At 37.1% G+C, this 16606-nt stretch overlaps 2 protein-coding genes across 2 annotated transcripts; one reads left to right on the top strand and one right to left on the bottom strand.

The window, feature by feature from the left end:
- The first annotated feature begins 2287 nt into the window (after positions 1-2287).
- On the top strand, positions 2288-9398 carry LOC112180289 (tryptophan--tRNA ligase, cytoplasmic). The gene is made up of 13 exons (XM_024318817.2): positions 2288-2476; positions 3744-3956; positions 4044-4163; positions 4642-4827; positions 5351-5402; positions 5532-5597; positions 5992-6078; positions 6462-6554; positions 7360-7440; positions 7948-8019; positions 8169-8237; positions 8370-8480; positions 8881-9398. Exons 2-13 carry the CDS (start codon positions 3748-3750, stop codon positions 8929-8931), a joined length of 1197 nt encoding a protein of 398 aa, XP_024174585.1. The 5' UTR covers positions 2288-2476; positions 3744-3747; the 3' UTR covers positions 8932-9398.
- Positions 9399-10525: 1127 nt separating this feature from the next.
- Positions 10526-15409, bottom strand: LOC112179493 (patatin-like phospholipase domain-containing protein 2). The gene is made up of 7 exons (XM_024317919.2): positions 14769-15409; positions 13971-14114; positions 12694-12766; positions 12217-12322; positions 12020-12116; positions 11016-11111; positions 10526-10933 (listed from the first exon to the last, which is right to left on the bottom strand). Exons 1-7 carry the CDS (start codon positions 15375-15377, stop codon positions 10781-10783), a joined length of 1278 nt encoding a protein of 425 aa, XP_024173687.1. The 5' UTR covers positions 15378-15409; the 3' UTR covers positions 10526-10780.
- Between the last annotated feature and the right edge of the window lie 1197 nt (positions 15410-16606).

The raw sequence follows: 16606 nt of genomic DNA, 5'->3' as shown, positions 1-16606 counted from the left end.
AATTGAACTTCAAATGAAGCAAAAATATTCAGACCTTTATGCAGCCTTGATTGTAGAGTGAATTGGATCATTTTTTCTGCTTTTTCTTCTTGGTTGTAGGGGCTGAAGCCGAAGCTTCAGAACTCTTGGTTGCTCTGCCACTTGGTGCAGATCCAGATGCAGCAGTAGTGTTCTTGGCCTTCTCAGTTTTCTCTCTATCCTTTTTTTCATGGTCTGCACAATGTCAAAACTCAAAATAGTAAATCACATAGATTTTGAAACTAATTTCTTGTACCAGATTCAAAAACAGTCAACTAAAAATACCAAAAACACATACCAGCTTCAATTTGTTCATATGACTCCATTTCCTCTACAGTTGGAACGTACTCCAACCCCATAATGGCAAAACTGACTCAACCTAAACAGTAAACATCAAACTTGACCTGAATGCTAATTGAAAAAAATTCAGTTCGCATATTATAGCCTGCCTTAACAGAATTCTAATGAAGTGTCAAAAATGAAGCTATAATTTGTCAATTTTGCATATTACCTAAATCTTTCTTTGCTTGTTCAGTTTTTCCCTGCTCCTGCAACCTCATGTATCGCTCATGAGCCTTTTGTTTTTCAATCTCCTCCCTGCAAACAGATAGACATGAAGCTGACAAAATACCCTTGAATCACTCAAATATTTTGTACAAAAGACAACACCAATTTGATAATATTGGTCATAAGCCTTGGAGCATCTTATGGAAATCTAAGTATCTGTGATAGATTCCTAGTGAATTCCATCACTGTTTCTCAGCTAGAATAACAGCAAAAGAAGTAAAATCATATTAGACAACACTTGTGGTTCAACAACACTACGACAATTAATTATTCAAAAGAACCTATTTTATGCAATATAATGAATACATTTGTTATTCTCACCATTATTACTGGATGAAACCCAGATTCTGTGGCAATTAAGGTATTTGACTTTGATAACCTCTACCAAAGGGAGCCTCCTACTGGACGAATAGAAACCAAATTAATGAAGGCTTCTACAAGAAAACTATCCTTTGATCTGCAAGTCATGATCATCCCGCAACTGTCAAGTATAGGTGAGAATGTGCGATTGGTAATTCATCTCAGATCTGTGAGAGATTCAACAACCCACAAATCACAAAAATGAGGATAACAATAACTGTATCCATTTTCCTAACTGTGCCCACTCAACTAGTTAAAACCTGGCATCAGCAGTAAGAGTTTAATACTAGTATAAGCAATGCAAATATGCAATCAACAAAATTAACAACCACAGTGGTTCAAACCACATTCAGTTATAATCATCACAATTCCAAGAACATATATTTATATAAACCAGAGACCCAATTGGCACATAACAAGAACTAAACACAAATTAAAGTAGCAGAATTAACTCTAGGGCATCAAATCTCAAATTTCACTAGGGATTCAAGGACCACAGCTTTCAAGGGACTCTGGAGCTTACCAATTTCTCTCGAAGTGCTCACGGGCATCACAGGCTATGGACTCTGGAGCTTAACAATTTCACTCGAAATCACATGCTATGGTCACTGGACTGCACTCACTGCAAGACTGGGTTCAAACGAAAAGGAAAAACCGAAAAAGTGGTCAGATTTCACGGGAAATTGCAGAGCGATGAGACTATAGCGAGAAAAATGAAAGGATTGAAAGCTTACATTGAGCCATGGCCCAAATCGAAGACGGATCATCAACCAAATCCCAGACGGGGCTGCATCAACCAAATCGTAGATGGCCAACACAAATCGAAGACGCGATGTTTCTGGGTTCGTCTAGCTCGTCTGGGTTTTGATCATAGGATTGCTGAATTAGGGCTGAGAGAGTGAGAGAGTCAGAGTCGTCTCCGAATCTGATCTAGGATGGAGACTGAGAGTTTGAGGGAAGAGATCATTTTTAGGGTTTTGATAGAACGGATAGGAGATTATGATGGAAGGTTCTGATCGCATTTGGAAGACCTGATCACATGAGAAAGGGTCTATTTTACAGAAATAAGCTCGGCCTTATTATCCAATTATACATTTGGAAGACCTGATCACATGAGAAAGGGTCTATTTTACAGAAATAAGCTCGGCCTTATTATCCAATTATACACTGACATATGTATTTCGGTTCCAAAGAGGTTTTAAAACCAAGCACCGGAACCGAACCGAATAGACAATCCCAGGAACCGAACCGAGAAAAATGCAAACAAAAATGTCATAGGACCGAACCGAACAGAGACTTTCGGTGCGGTTCCTCCAGTTTTACGGTTCCAAATCCCAGCCCTCCATTTGAGCATTTAGACAACAAAAAAAGGGCCTTATTTTCCCCTCTTTTCGATCTATATCCCTCCCTCTGTAGCTCCAAACTTCACCTTTCGCCCCGCCGCGCCTGGAACCGGAACCTACCGCCGAGACCAACGAGCTCCTCCTCCTTGTTCTTCTAAGCCTGACCAGTCAGACAGCAACACACCCAGGTATGCCGCTTCTCTTCTTTCAGCTCTTGATTTTTGATATATATATATATATATATATATATATATTTTTTTTTTTTTCTTCCGATTTTGGAGTTGTGAGTTGATAACTCAGTGACGGTTGGATAATTGGGGTTTTAGTTAGCAGATCAGTCATTTAGGGGTTTTAGTTCTGATTTTGGGGATACAGTGTGTAATAATTTGATGGGGTTTTGCTCCTACTAATTTGATGGCAGTTACTCAAGTTTGATTTCAACAACAATGTCGATCAGTATGAACTATAAACAAGTTACAACTTTGGTTATGGGGAATCATGATTGGAGTGATAATTATTTATCACTTGGATGATATATCACTCACTATTATTGTAATGTAATGTGACATTATACTTGTTTTCTGGTAATTAATTGGTGCCTTGGTGGTCTTCTTCTTCTTTTTTTCTCTGTGAATACTCTTCAATTTGCAAGCTTTTCTTGTTTGACACTACGATTTTTTACTTAATCTGCATACCAGTATCTTATTAGCCTAGGTCCAGTGAAGTTTGATAACATGTGTGATGCAATTTCTGCGTTATTTATGGCAATGGTAGTTGTAGTTAAGTTTGATAATATACATGTGCACTCTGCATATGATGCAGTAGATTCAAAACTCTTTGTCTGTGTATCCATATATGGACTATTACAAAGCTAATGCATGCATAAAGCCATGAACCATAGTAGTAAGTAATATCCATCAATTGTATTATGTGTCATTGGAACCAGTTCAGTAAATGCCTTTTTCCTTTAGCAGCTGAGTTGTCATATAGTTATATAGGCACTGCAATTATTATTTTCACTGGGATATATAGCACCAAGTACAGCAAATTTCAGCATCCTTATCTTTACGGACATGCATGTTCTATGATCAGAACTGGGCCATGGGCAGAAATATTCACTCCTTCCTCTGTTTGATGACCAATTCAGAAATTTGTTATCACTTTAAACATAATTAATAGAATAAAGAATGATCAAGAAATAGAGAATTGAATAGAAGCACACGGACAGTAGCAAGTTAGAGATTTTAAAAAGCCTAATGAAGAAAGTGAAAACAGCTCAAAATATGAAGAGTCAAAGCTAAGATCCTGAAGTTAAGGCCTCTTTAGAAGACTATATTAGTTTGGTTTTGATTACTTTAAATTTTATGGCACAGTACTTGCCTTGAACCAGCTATTATTCTCTCTTTTTTTTTTTTTTTTTAAATTTCAATTAAAGTAGTACATTCTCTTCTTCAGAGCAATGGAGATAAAGGAAAACGGAGAAGAAGAGCAGCAGATTGTGAATCCTTGGAAGGTGGAGGCCAAAGAAGGCGGCAAAATCGACTATGATAAGCTCATAGATCAGTTCGGTTGCCAGAGGATCGATCAGTCTCTCGTCGACCGTGTCCGCCGTCTCACCTCACATACTCCGCACGTTTTCCTCCGCCGTGACGTCTTCTTCGCTCACCGGTCTAGCTCTGCCCTAGTTTCTTTCACTAAATTCACTTCAAATTTGACGTGTTTAGGGATTTGATAGTTGAATGTGTGTGATTGCAGGGACTTCAATGAGATTCTGGATGCTTATGAGAGAGGAGAGAAGTTCTATTTGTACACAGGAAGAGGGCCTTCCTCTGAGGCTTTGCATTTGGGGCATCTCATCCCCTTCATGTTCACCAAGTAGGGCTCTAGATAAATTTCTGTGTGCTTGGCAATTAGTGACAATCACTTTGTGCTTTGGAATGGTTTTAGAGGGTAGATCAAAACGAAATTCAACATCTTTTGAGGGGTTAAGTGGGAGCTTTGCTGGGAAGCTAAAACTATGTCTGCTGGATATTAATAGAGCTCAACATTGCAACTAGAAAATACTAGTATGGAGCTGAGTTGATGATAAGTCCTTGTTATTGAACTGGAATCGTCGTCATTACAAGTCTTTTTTTTTTTTTTTTTTTTGATAATTTGATTGTCAATTTATGATCTAGGTGTTAAGTGATGGATGATAAGAGTAATACGAGATCTTTCAATCTCTTTAGAGTGTTATGTTCCTTGGAGTCATTTGTTTTTGGATTTTCTATGGCCTGCATACTGTGAGGTAAATTTATGGAGAGTTATAGCTGAAGTGATTCTGACCGCCTACGCTGTGTGATTCTGTTTGCAGATATCTGCAAGATGCCTTCAAGGTCCCTCTCGTTATACAACTTACCGATGACGAGAAATGTATATGGAAAAATCTCACAGTTGAAGAAAGCCAGAGACTTGCAAGGGAAAATGCTAAAGACATCATTGCTTGTGGTTTTGATGTAACAAGAACCTTTATCTTCTCTGATTTTGATTATGTTGGGGGGTAAGTAACAAATCTTTAAGGCTTGACACAATAGTAAAAACAACAAATCCTAAAGTTGAGTTGAAAGCCTTGAAATGAATTTTGTATTTCTTTCATGTTCGATATTTTTGAGATTATTCTTTCAGAATTTTAGTAAACTGTGTTGTTCGAGCCTCTATTTACTTGGCTGCCCAAACTTGGAGGGTTTGAGATTCAGGATTTCTGTAAAAGCCTTTAGTTGTTGAATAGGACAATATTACTGTTGTGTGCATTAAGATCCTCAGTTCGTTAAAAAGTTAAGTTGATAAGGTTCATGTCTGTAAAGTTAAACTTGGCCACTCTGCCAAGTACTTTATCAACAACCATTAAGATATCGTAATAATTTATTCACTGCACAGTTCTTGATAAGCTTCATTAATGACTAGGAAACCTTCTTTTTTTCTTCCAGACCTAACAGGAGTTTCATTCACATGAATATTTTGATTATGTGTGTGTGCATGCGACACCACTTGCTCACTGGTTTTGTATCTAATTTCCTGTGCAGTGCCTTCTACAAGAACATGGTTAAGGTTGGAAAGTGTGTCACCTATAATAAGGTTATTACAATTTTAGACCCCTTGGAGAGTCATTTGCTCTTCTAACTTTTCTTCTACTAATAGGTATATTGTGTACCTCATTGTACGAGATTTAGTACTCATTTTGTGAGGTTGAAATCTAATGTACAGGTTGTTGGCATATTTGGTTTCACCGGTGAAGATCATATAGGAAAAGTTAGTTTTCCTCCTGTACAGGTAATTATCCTTGGGTACAAAATGAGTGAAGCCATCATCATGTGGTTTACGGAAACTTTTGGGCGTTGTTTCTGATTAGTTCCACGAAATAGTGAAGCTAAATTTGTCAGTTTTTTTACTTAACTGAAACATCATCTTAGTTTTTATGCTTAATTTTTACTTCTCGACTTGCTGCTAGTTTATAATGCTTTCACTAGTAAACAGCTTTTGTATTTAATAATAGAATGAAGAAAAAACACAATTATCTTAGTTCAAGTCTAAGCTCCAAGAAAATATTTCTCTGCAACCACCTCTTTATTGTTCTATATTTATTATGTCACTGTGTAAGGTAACATGGATGTCAAAGTTTGTTGGCATAAAGAGATCCAATACTTTTTGCTATGTGCCAATGCAGGCGGTACCATCATTTCCAAGTTCATTTCCACATCTCTTCTCTGGCCAAGATAATCTTCGTTGCTTAATACCCTGTGCAATTGACCAGGTAAACATGTTAAGGATAATTCTCATTGCTTGAAATCAAAATTTATGTTTGAATGTTATGATACGACCATGATAAAAATGTATGGTAAATCCATGGTAGCTTTATGTTGCAGTTTCTTTTACTATTCAGAAATGAACTATGGCTGGAAAGGTTCTTCCCCTTATATGGATATGAGATCTCTGGGGGCTAATGTTTCTTTTTCCGGCTAGATATCTTGGCAACCATCTAACTTAAATTGTGACACCTTTGGAGAAGATTAAACATAATGAGGCTAGGAGTATCAGTTTAGATCATTTTTCAGCTTCTGCATTTGAGTTATTTGAGTGAAAGTTCTTTTTATTTATTACTATTAACTTACCTCTTCTGTTTGTGTATCTGTCCAGGATCCTTATTTTAGAATGACCCGAGATGTTGCTCCACGCATTGGATATCATAAACCTGCTTTAATCGAGTCTCTATTCTTCCCTGCCCTCCAGGTAATCTTGTGATTTTCAGAAAGTACTTTTTGTTCGAGCTGTTCGATTTATTTTGATGCAGAGAATGAATAACTGTGTGTATTTTACTTCTCTGGTTTTGGTTTCTTATTTGACAACGATTTTCCGCTGAAACTGCTTTTGTTCCAGATGTATCAACTGAATTTTGACCAGCTATTTTGGTGAGGGGAACTAAATTTTGATGCATGTAGATAGATTGAAATCCTAATGTGGATTGTGGAGACATCCTGTGTACTGCACACACACCATGAGCAATATATAATTGTCGAATACAAAGTAAAAGGACCATTATTAATAAATAAAAGTTTTCATTATTGTTACGTGAAGTACTCTGATGTAGCATTTAAGTCGATGTGGCATGCATCTTGGTGATAAATTTTTGTAGTAATGTTATGGTAGCCAAAGATGAGTATACCAAATTAGGATAGGATAGTGGAGCTGTATAAATTAAAGGGTAAGAACTTGGCTTCTAATGTATTGAGCTTACTCTTCTTATCTCTCTGTCTCTCTCTCACCCCCTCCTCCTCCTCCTCCTCCTCCTTCGCCGTTACCTTCTACAAAGCCCGTTATACATATATTATCTACATTTCTTTCCTGAATGTTTCCGTGCAAAATGTTCTGCTGTGTATGATATCCTCTCTCTAAGTGTGCTTTGTTCTTTTACCTTACGTATGTTTTCTTTCCTGGATGTCATTAAGTTCATACTAGTTCTGTTAATTCATATGGCATGTGGTTCAACCTAATGAAGTCATTGCTGATTGTACTTATGGAATGCGGATGCTTGCAGGGAGAAACAGGAAAAATGTCGGCTAGTGATCCAAATTCTGCCATCTATGTAACTGATTCTGCAAAGGATATTAAGAGCAAGGTTTGCATATGACGTTGCCTTAGGTTTTTCTATACTACAATCTTGCTGATTGGGGCTGCAGGCTGCTTATATTGTTTTTGCACTTGTAATACCAATGCTTATTTTTAGAGTTACAGTTATGTCCAAGATCACACCAGAGCGGCAACTTAGTAAAACTACTGTATAGTATTATCATTGATATAAGTTTAATAAGTGGAATTTAGTATACTCAACATGGTTCTATTTCTCTGGATTTGTGTCCTCATTTTCCCAAACCAAAATCACCTTCTCTTTTCTTAGATTCCCATTGCCAAACCCTAGGCTCGTGTCTGGCGTACTTTTTCTTTGCTTCTGGATAAAAATAGAACATATATCAGTCGCTAAGTTTCATGGTGCCAAACATGAGATTACAATCCGAATGACCAAAAGCTTTTCAAGATTAGATATTTGATGTACATGCATGGATGCTTTGTATATACTTTTTCTCACATGATATATCTGCTAAGAAATTTGTGTGGATGTCTGCAGATAAACAAGTTTGCATTTTCAGGGGGACAAGATACAATAGAGAAACACAGAGAGTTGGGAGCAAATCTCGAGGTATTTGGATTGGCTTTCACGTTAATAATAGAATTTGTCCTCCACAATTGCTTTGAGAATTGTTATTTGTTTCTCATTACTTCGTATCATGAATTAATTGTTAATGCAGACTAATTGAGAAATGTTTTTGTTGTATGGACATTAATCAGGTAGACATTCCATACAAGTATCTGAAATTTTTTCTGGATGATGACATCGAGCTTGCTTATATCGGAAAGGTGAGATAGCTGTCCCTTAGGAACTTAATTCATTTTCATCAATATTTTTGTTAGTGCAAGAATTTTGTATTTAACCTTAGCATTCTGCTTTTTTGTTTTAATAACATTTGCTTTTGCTTTCGGCACTATTAGGAGTATGGTGCAGGTCGAATGTTGACAGGGGAAGTGAAGCAGAGGCTCATTCAAGTTTTGACAGAAATTGTGGAGAGACATCGTAGGGCTAGAGCTGCTGTCACTGATGAGGTAATTAATTATCTTCTTTTCAGCAGTTTCCAGAGTGTGGATGAAATTTGATTGATGTACCAATCCCCCAGTAATAATTGTGACTTGGGAAATGGGAAAAAGTAATTAACTAATTACTTATAAGCAGTTTTTTTCAAAGATAATTAATTTGGAGTTGGAGCTTTTTCATTCTCATTGTGTGATGTTTCTATGCATTAGCGCCTATATCAAGTTTGTTGTGAATTATAGCAAGTCTGATTTCCAACTCATTTGCTTCGTTTTGCTGTGCAAGTAATGGAGCATGTGGTCTCTATTGCCCTTTTACCACTAGCCTTGCTAAAATGGTTGTGAAATGTTGTTGTGTATAACGTCTTGAAATTGAAATGAAGGATAATTGTTGTGTCATGTTTTCTTCTCTCAGATGGTGGACGCATTTATGGCAGTGAGGCCCCTCCCAAACATGTTCAACTAAAGCTGAGGACAATGTATTACTCACAATCCTTGGATGAAGTACTGGCTTTGTCTGGTGATACAATTACAATCTTTAGGTTTAGATAAAGAAGTTTCATTTTTGATAATATTTTTGTTGACGACTGTATTCTTGTAACAGTAAATGTTAGCGAAACTGAATGCAAGTTGAACACCATAGTTTTAAGCTTGACTTTGTATGACAGATTCAGGAGTGAACTCCAAACGGGGAAAAGGCATTTTAACAAAGCTCATTCAATTCATATTTACCAGAGTGGTTTCAAACATATGAAAAAAGATTGCCTGGTTACATGTGGTGATCTCCCCATCTGGAAAGATCAAATTGCACTTCGGTTCCACAATCTCCTTGGCCATGTTTAACTTTAGGCAATCGCTTAGAGAATGAGATTACTTCACGTTTTGTCAAATTCAACTTCGTGTCATTCATTAGTGAAATAACATTTGGATTCATTGTCATGCCAGTAGAGATTGAGTAAACGAGAAGATAGAGTGCTTTTTGTAGTTGTTCATGTGATTTCTGTCATTCTGGTTAAACATGCCCATCTATAAACACAATATATAAACGTACAACCAATGCCACAGTATTTGAAGTGTGATATTGTTGCAGCCTTTTGATTTATATGGGACTCGTGGTGGATGATTAATCGTCCCTTGTAAGTTGTAACTTGTAACACAGTGTAGACAACCTATATTTCGCATTTCTCAAATGAATTTTCATTCATCTTATATATTTCGCGAAGGGAATCATGTTGCTGATGCCTTAGCAAACTATGGTACGTCTTCTACTGACTTTGTGTGGTGGGATACAACTCCTAGTTTCATTGCTTCAAATTGTAATGAAGACCGTTTGGGTCTTCCGAAGTTTAGAGTTCGTTAGATTGTTTTTCTTTGTGGTTTTCTGTTGGTATGGAGGTTTTGGCTTAGTCCCCCTGCATTGTAACTTCTCTTTTTCTCTAATAAATTTTTTTTGGGGTGTTAGGGACTCCTCCCTCACCCTGCTTCACAAAAAAAAAAAGAAAAAAAAAAAAGAAGCTATAATAGATTAAACGTCAGCAGGAAGAAGTGAAAAGAACAAAGTAATTTACAGCAATCCTGTTGTTAGGTGTTCAGGCTGCCTACCTGTTTTGGACTTGCAGGTTTTAGTTGCTCATCGTCACAACATTCCTGCTCTAGGGCAGTATCTGATCCAGAGCTTCTTTGCCGGACCTCAACCAGGGAGTTAGGACTACTCCTGTATTAGCTGTAAGGGGCGACGCTGTCGGTTATCACCTCTCAACCAACATATGCATGTTGGCAGTGTCCGTTCATCAATCGAGGCTTATATGGTGATCTAAAGTTCTTCATAAACTGTGATTAATTTTTGATGAAGCACCAGTGCTCGGCAACCCCAGTTCTAGTTATGATCAACAATGGCTGTGGGGGCATGGGAGATTGTATCTTCTTAATTCAGTTTTGGGTTGGATGACCAGTCATATTGATTATCAACGTCTGAACATCCGCTTGGATAGGGTAATTTTTGACATTGAGCCACCCCATTGCTCATATATATGACTTATAATTAAGCTTCTACAGAAGGGTTTCTAAAAACAAAACTGATAGAATACACTTTCAATTACTTGCATCTATTTCTCACAACAAATTGTACAAACCTGCTATACAATTGAAATACTATATAACATTGTTCAAACACTGTACTATCAATCTTCTATGAAATATTCATTATATGACCTGTGTGGAATTTGAAAATGGCACAACATGATTCTCTATAGTTCGCATTAACCATGAGTATTATGCATTTTCAAGCCAACAGGAATATCTAATGAAGCCGCTTACTAAGCTAAGCCACTACCGATCAAGGAACTATCATCTTCAACTATTTGGCCAACTGGGTTGGACTCGGCCCATACAGCTGCATCTTTATATCCAAGCGCAAAAAGCCGGTCAAGAATATCATCTTCTGCTGGCTCAAGTGCCCAATTGAAAAGCTGGAACGAGGAAAACAAATGGTTCATCATCATATCCTCAAAAAGGAATGTTGACCGTTCAAATGTAGAAGTACAAATTTACCTCTCGAGGGGTTGCCCTATCATCCGGATTACAGTCCGGACTGATCCCAATTCCTTGTAAACCCAATCGACTAGCTGGGAAAGCACAAACACGAACCTGCAAAACAGGACCATCAAGTAATGGTTTCAAAATTTATAACATAAACTATTACCAAAATTAAAACAAAATAAAAACCAAACTCAATGGAATCCTGCAAAATTTGATGCTAGGCATCAACAACGTTTTGAAGTCTGTGATTTTGGCATGCAAGCCAACTTGGCTTGATGCTATTTAGTTTAGGGTCTTAGCTGTTTTACTTGTGACAGTTTGTAGACTATAAATACTCCCTAGTCTTCTTGAATGGTAATGCGAGTCATTTTGAATTTTCAATATTTTGGAGGGCTGGGATTTATAAGCTGATTAAGTATTCTAGTTCTAGAAAATCGCGGCTGCTAAACTTAATATAAATAGCCTGTTAAAAGTGGTCTATGAACACATCTTTTATCCTTATCATTCAAAAATTTCAGATTACAAAATCTATCTTGGGTCTCTTGCTTAATTATCTAAATTCTAGTTTAGTTTCCCTGTTTCTTTGTATGAGGTCTCACTCTTATATCAGCAAGACAGCAGCCCAAAACTTCTCTCCTGCATCAAAATTATACTAAAAAAGAAGAGATGATTCTGATACGTTCTTCACCTAATTTTGTCAATACTTATTTTGTCCTTTGTTTTTATTCAGCACACATTCCTATGAAAAATACCAAGTCAACATGGATTTTGAATAACAATTTTCTGTCATCGAACCATGAAGATGTAAAAGAACTATTTAGACACATTCCCCCTAGGACAGATGGCAGTTTCACTTGAAAAATCTGTTGTCTGAACAAGAACTCCTTAAAGCATGACATAATCAACCATGTCAATCCATGAATTGCAAGAAAGAGCACAAATAATTTATAACGCCTCGCTTATCAAATTACATGTATATCATATATTAGAAAAACATGTTATTACATGTTTCTTACCGTCTTTGCTGCAGATGTTGGTGGCATAAATAAAGTCAAGCCCCCATCAATACAAAGACGATTCCGGAACATCGTTGCTGGTCTTGGTGCGAGATACCTGTAATGCAGTTTACTATTAGTCCAACTTCATACATTCATCATCAATTAATACAGCAGCAAAATTACTGCAAGACTAAAATGATATACACAAAAATCACCCTGGAATAAAGGAAGAAGTGAAAACCGCATTAATGAGATCTTCCTTGGAGTCAAACTGATCCACCAGTAAACCTCTTGGTCTCCATAGGAGCTGTGTTACAGCAACTGCAGCAAAAACAAAAAAAATAAATAGAGAAGCTGCACAGAGAAACCATTTGATCAACATGGAGGGACATGGATCAAACTCTACTTTACAAGATGATATCGATTTCAGTAGCTAAAGTAACATATATTCAATAACCACCAGCTTTCGTTCCAGACATTTTTACAATCTATCTTTCAACAGAGACAACTGACAACCATGTAAGTATGTAACACTAAATAACAAGAGAACATTTTTTTTTCTCCAGAAAAGCTCAGCTTTAAAAATAAAAAACCTAGTTGTGATAAAGAATGTCAAAGAAATGAGATTCAAAGACCATTAAACATCGATGTAAAAATATTCTTTTTGTTTAGGGAACAAGAATACCACTTACCTCTAACCCTCCCATTAGACTTAATATGAGCATCCTCAGGCAAAAACTTTTGGAGAACATCTCGAAGAACAGCCTGCACAGGTATAATTGCCCAATTTAAGTAATGCAGGGCAGCAAAAATAAAGAACAAGAAAAGAAAGAGAAATAGAAGAAGAAAAAAAAAAGGAGAGAGATGCGGAGAAAAAGAGAAGATAGTTTTAGAGAGAAAAAGAATAGAAAAGGATGGAAAGACAGAAGAATTAGGGATAACTAAATTGCATTTTGATCAATACGCCCGACAAGATCCAATGAAAAAGAGACCTATGTGTCTCGGTATACAATTCACCAGAATAAGGGAACAATATTATATATCTCCCTCCAACATATAAAGATAAACATGGATAAAAAAAATTTGATTCAAATTTTTCCTCCATGCAAAAGTTTCCTTATTTTGTTCCCATTCATCAAGGCCAAGACTTGATGGGTAGAGAAAATATCTGCAAAACTCATTTTTCTCTTTCTTCAGACAAAGATTTTTGGCTCTGGCTCACAAGTTCAAATAACATTGCATAAATGCATATCATCAATCTAAAACTAACCACATCAACCAGTAGACATGTGATTACACAGCAAACCTAACTGGAATTGAAACCAGAACAGACCACTGATCTCAATTTTACAATTTTACAATCCGAACGAAACTTGAGTCAGTATTTTAAGTTGGGGAAATGAACACTGCATAAGGTTAAAAGCAGATTAAGGGATCAGATTTAGCGAACAGTCGAACACATAGTTGGCTATAAGTGGCATAACACTAGTTGAACTGTCTTGTTTGAATGAATATATGAACACTCCCAGCATAATGGAGGACGAATCTGAAGTCATATATGTGTATATATCATGTGACAGTAGTGAGATATGGAATATGTGCAAGAGCCGGGCCTTCAATTTTAATGGCTTTCTACATAAATTCAAGTTCATAATGGCAAATGAAATTAAAAAATGCGTATTGAATTCCTAATCCGTATATGAATTCAAACAAATGAAAGCAATGAACCATCAAGATTATCAAAAAGAAATCTTGACAGATAGCTGAAATCATAATTAGCTGTACCTTAAGTACAAAATTAGCTGATTCCTTATGTGAAATCTTGGCATGTGTGTGTCTGTGTGCGTGTATTTTTTAAATGCTTCACATGTATTTTAAAGCACTCAAAAGTTAAAAAGTACTTGATTAAGAATATCATGCCTGAAGCAAATACACTATTATTCACTTTAGCTACAGAGTAGGGAACTACCCCAAGTCGAAAAGCTGTCCCTCTGTTCCGGCAATCTTCAGCCAGAATTTTAGTAGCTTGTAAGGCCTCTGCCATACTTGCTCCAGAGGCAATCACAGCACACACAATGGCACCTGCAGAGGAACCAGCTAATGGAGTGGTTTCCTGCACAAGGACAAACATTAGTGCGTTTTCATCTGCAACTACGCAATCACTCTAAAAACCCAAGAACATCACTGAATAATCTGGAACATCTTGAATTTAGCAAGCACAAGAAGCAAGACAAACACTTTTTCCAATATAGAACCAATAAAGATAGAAGAATTTACATTTGAAATTAATAAAAAAAAAAAAAAGGGTTCATTTACTTCATTCTCTTTTCTGATTTAGTACACAGAAGAGTGGACTATTGTCAATCAAGAGTTCAAAAGAAGTACAGAATGAAAAACAGAAGCTCTTTGGAAAGTTAACTTTTTTATGTTCTAAACTTCAAAGCCACTTCTTGGTCCCTTATTGAAGGAAAGTTAGGAACAAGTACCCAATCTATCCTTCTAGGCCAAATCCACCGCACATTTAATATCTTCTTTGATAAATTCTTTAATATCTTCTTTGATAAATTCAAGAAACACATGCAACAGTATTTCCCAGGTGAATTCAATTCTAGAGCAACATGAGAATCTAAGAACTAACACACTTGTCCAACTAGCAAGCAAATCATGCTCAACAAAAATCAGAACTCAAAAGAAATACCGAATCAAGATGTAGAAACATAAATTGATATACAAAAAAAAAAAATAATAATTGGGGAAAATGAAGAACCTTGATATAGCCATTCTCAATCAAGAACTGAGCAGCACCTAGATGGTAAGGGAAAAGAAGTCCCGCAGCGGAGAAACTAAAGCCGGGACTTGTAATCACGCGCCTCTCTTTCTCAGCCTCCACATCCTTCACGCGCTGCTCCCAAACGACCTCCGGCTGAAGCTCATCCTCAATCACCTTCCCAATTCTCTCATCGGAGAACTTGCCGGAGCTCTCAAACATGGCGACGGATGCCGCCGCGTCACGGTCCGGGCCTCCATTGCGCCGCTTGATGATCCTAGTCGCCAGGCCCAAGAACAACTCCCCCGTCGCAACAGCAAACGACTTCTTTGTCGTCGGAGGCGGTGGAGGTGGAGGTGAAGCCGACGACGCCGCCGTGCGATTGGTGTCGGGGTCAGATGAAGAGCGCGGGAGAGAGGACTTTAAGTTTACGGTGCGGAGAGGGAGTAAGGTGTAGCGGTTGATGAGATTAGGGTTAGGGTTAGGGTTAGGTTTGATGGTGGAGAGAGAGAAGGGGTGAGGTTGAGGACGGAGGAGGAGAGAGGAGTAGGGAGCCATGAGTGGTGAGGAGGATGAAGAAGAGGCTCCAGTTAGTTTCCTCCGAAACATGGTTTTTACGTGACCCTTTCGTTTTGGTTTTGTTTGGTAAACAATTTTAATTTATTTTAACTATCGTGTTCCCCTTTTTTTTTTTTTTTTTTTAATTTGGATTTTTGTCTCTTTCTTTTGATTTGGTTTTTTTGTTGTTGTTGGAAACATCTTTCTTCTTAACTTACGTGGCCTTTGCCGCCAAGGAAAGCAACTTCAAACCGCAGCGATTTGGTGGCTGTGTTTTCCGGGATCGATGCTCGTGTTTTATGGCTTTTAGAGGTTTGCACCTAATTCTTTTATTTTTGGTCATTTGGTTTATTTAGCCAACATCCTTTTTGTCATAGGAGACTATGTTGGTTAAAAAGACGATTGACATGGTAATTTGATCTTTGCTTCGACCTGGCTCATTCATAAGAGGTTTGGATAGAGCTAGACTAGGGTTTACAATATTTAAAGTAATCTGGTTTTATATGCCTATTGTTGTGTCCTTGATTGGTTGGATGATTGGGTTAAGTAGTCTTCATATCTATTTGGATAGTTTCTCTCATTCTTTTGTATATTTATAATTGGGTAAAAATCACAAATAGTACCTGAACTATACCTCAATTTTATCGATGGTACCTGAACTTCAATTTTGATCACAACTAGTACCCGAACTTTTCGATATCATTTTAAATGGTACCTAGAGCCACCTTAGGTCACTATTCCAACTAAAAAGGGCATGTGAGGCGATCATAATGATGATCTTTGGTGATTTCAAGGGTTGCGATCATAGCAATGATCTTTTTGGTAATAGGCTTTCCTTGAACTTTTATTTTTATTTTTTTAATTTTTTTTTGGATTTGGCTTTTTTGGCCGGAATAGTGACCGAAAGTGGCTCTAGGTACCATTTAAAATGAAATCAAAAAGTTCGGGTACTAGTTGTGATCAAAATTGAAGTTCAGGTACCATCGATAAAATAGAGGATAAGTTCAGGTATCATTTGTGATAATAACCCTTTATAATTTGATATCTTCACACTGCATTATCTTTGTTTGGTTGTGGATGCAAGGTGCGGTCCCACTTTGGGCTATCATGATGATTTCACAGAGAAGAAGCGAATTGGTATACAAGCTAATGCCTCAATATCACCTGGTCTATGTGCTCGTTACAAATTTGCGTTGCTTGCTAAACTATTCACATTTTGTGACTTTTGAAGGAAGGATTTCATGTCCCACATGATTCATCTTTGGAGATTTGCAACAGGA

This window comes from Rosa chinensis, chromosome 7, assembly GCF_002994745.2.
Source record: "Rosa chinensis cultivar Old Blush chromosome 7, RchiOBHm-V2, whole genome shotgun sequence".
Lineage (NCBI taxonomy): Eukaryota > Viridiplantae > Streptophyta > Magnoliopsida > Rosales > Rosaceae > Rosa > Rosa chinensis.
The sequence above is the reverse complement of the archived record's forward strand: the minus strand, read 5'-3'. Positions and strand labels throughout refer to the sequence as shown.

Excerpts from the sequence above, each read along its gene's own strand:
- LOC112179493 (XM_024317919.2), bottom strand. The coding sequence starts at position 15,377 with ATGTTTCGGAGGAAACTAACTGGAGCCTCTTCTTCATCCTCCTCACCA. Across the intron at positions 12,323-12,693 it reads GTCTAATGGGAGGGTTAGAG|TTGCTGTAACACAGCTCCTA; the intron begins GTAAGTGGTATT and ends TTTTTGCTGCAG. Across the intron at positions 10,934-11,015 it reads ATAGGGCAACCCCTCGAGAG|CTTTTCAATTGGGCACTTGA; the intron begins GTAAATTTGTAC and ends TCCTCGTTCCAG.
- LOC112180289 (XM_024318817.2), top strand. The coding sequence starts at position 3,748 with ATGGAGATAAAGGAAAACGGAGAAGAAGAGCAGCAGATTGTGAATCCT. Across the intron at positions 5,598-5,991 it reads TTAGTTTTCCTCCTGTACAG|GCGGTACCATCATTTCCAAG; the intron begins GTAATTATCCTT and ends GTGCCAATGCAG. Across the intron at positions 7,441-7,947 it reads CAAAGGATATTAAGAGCAAG|ATAAACAAGTTTGCATTTTC; the intron begins GTTTGCATATGA and ends GGATGTCTGCAG.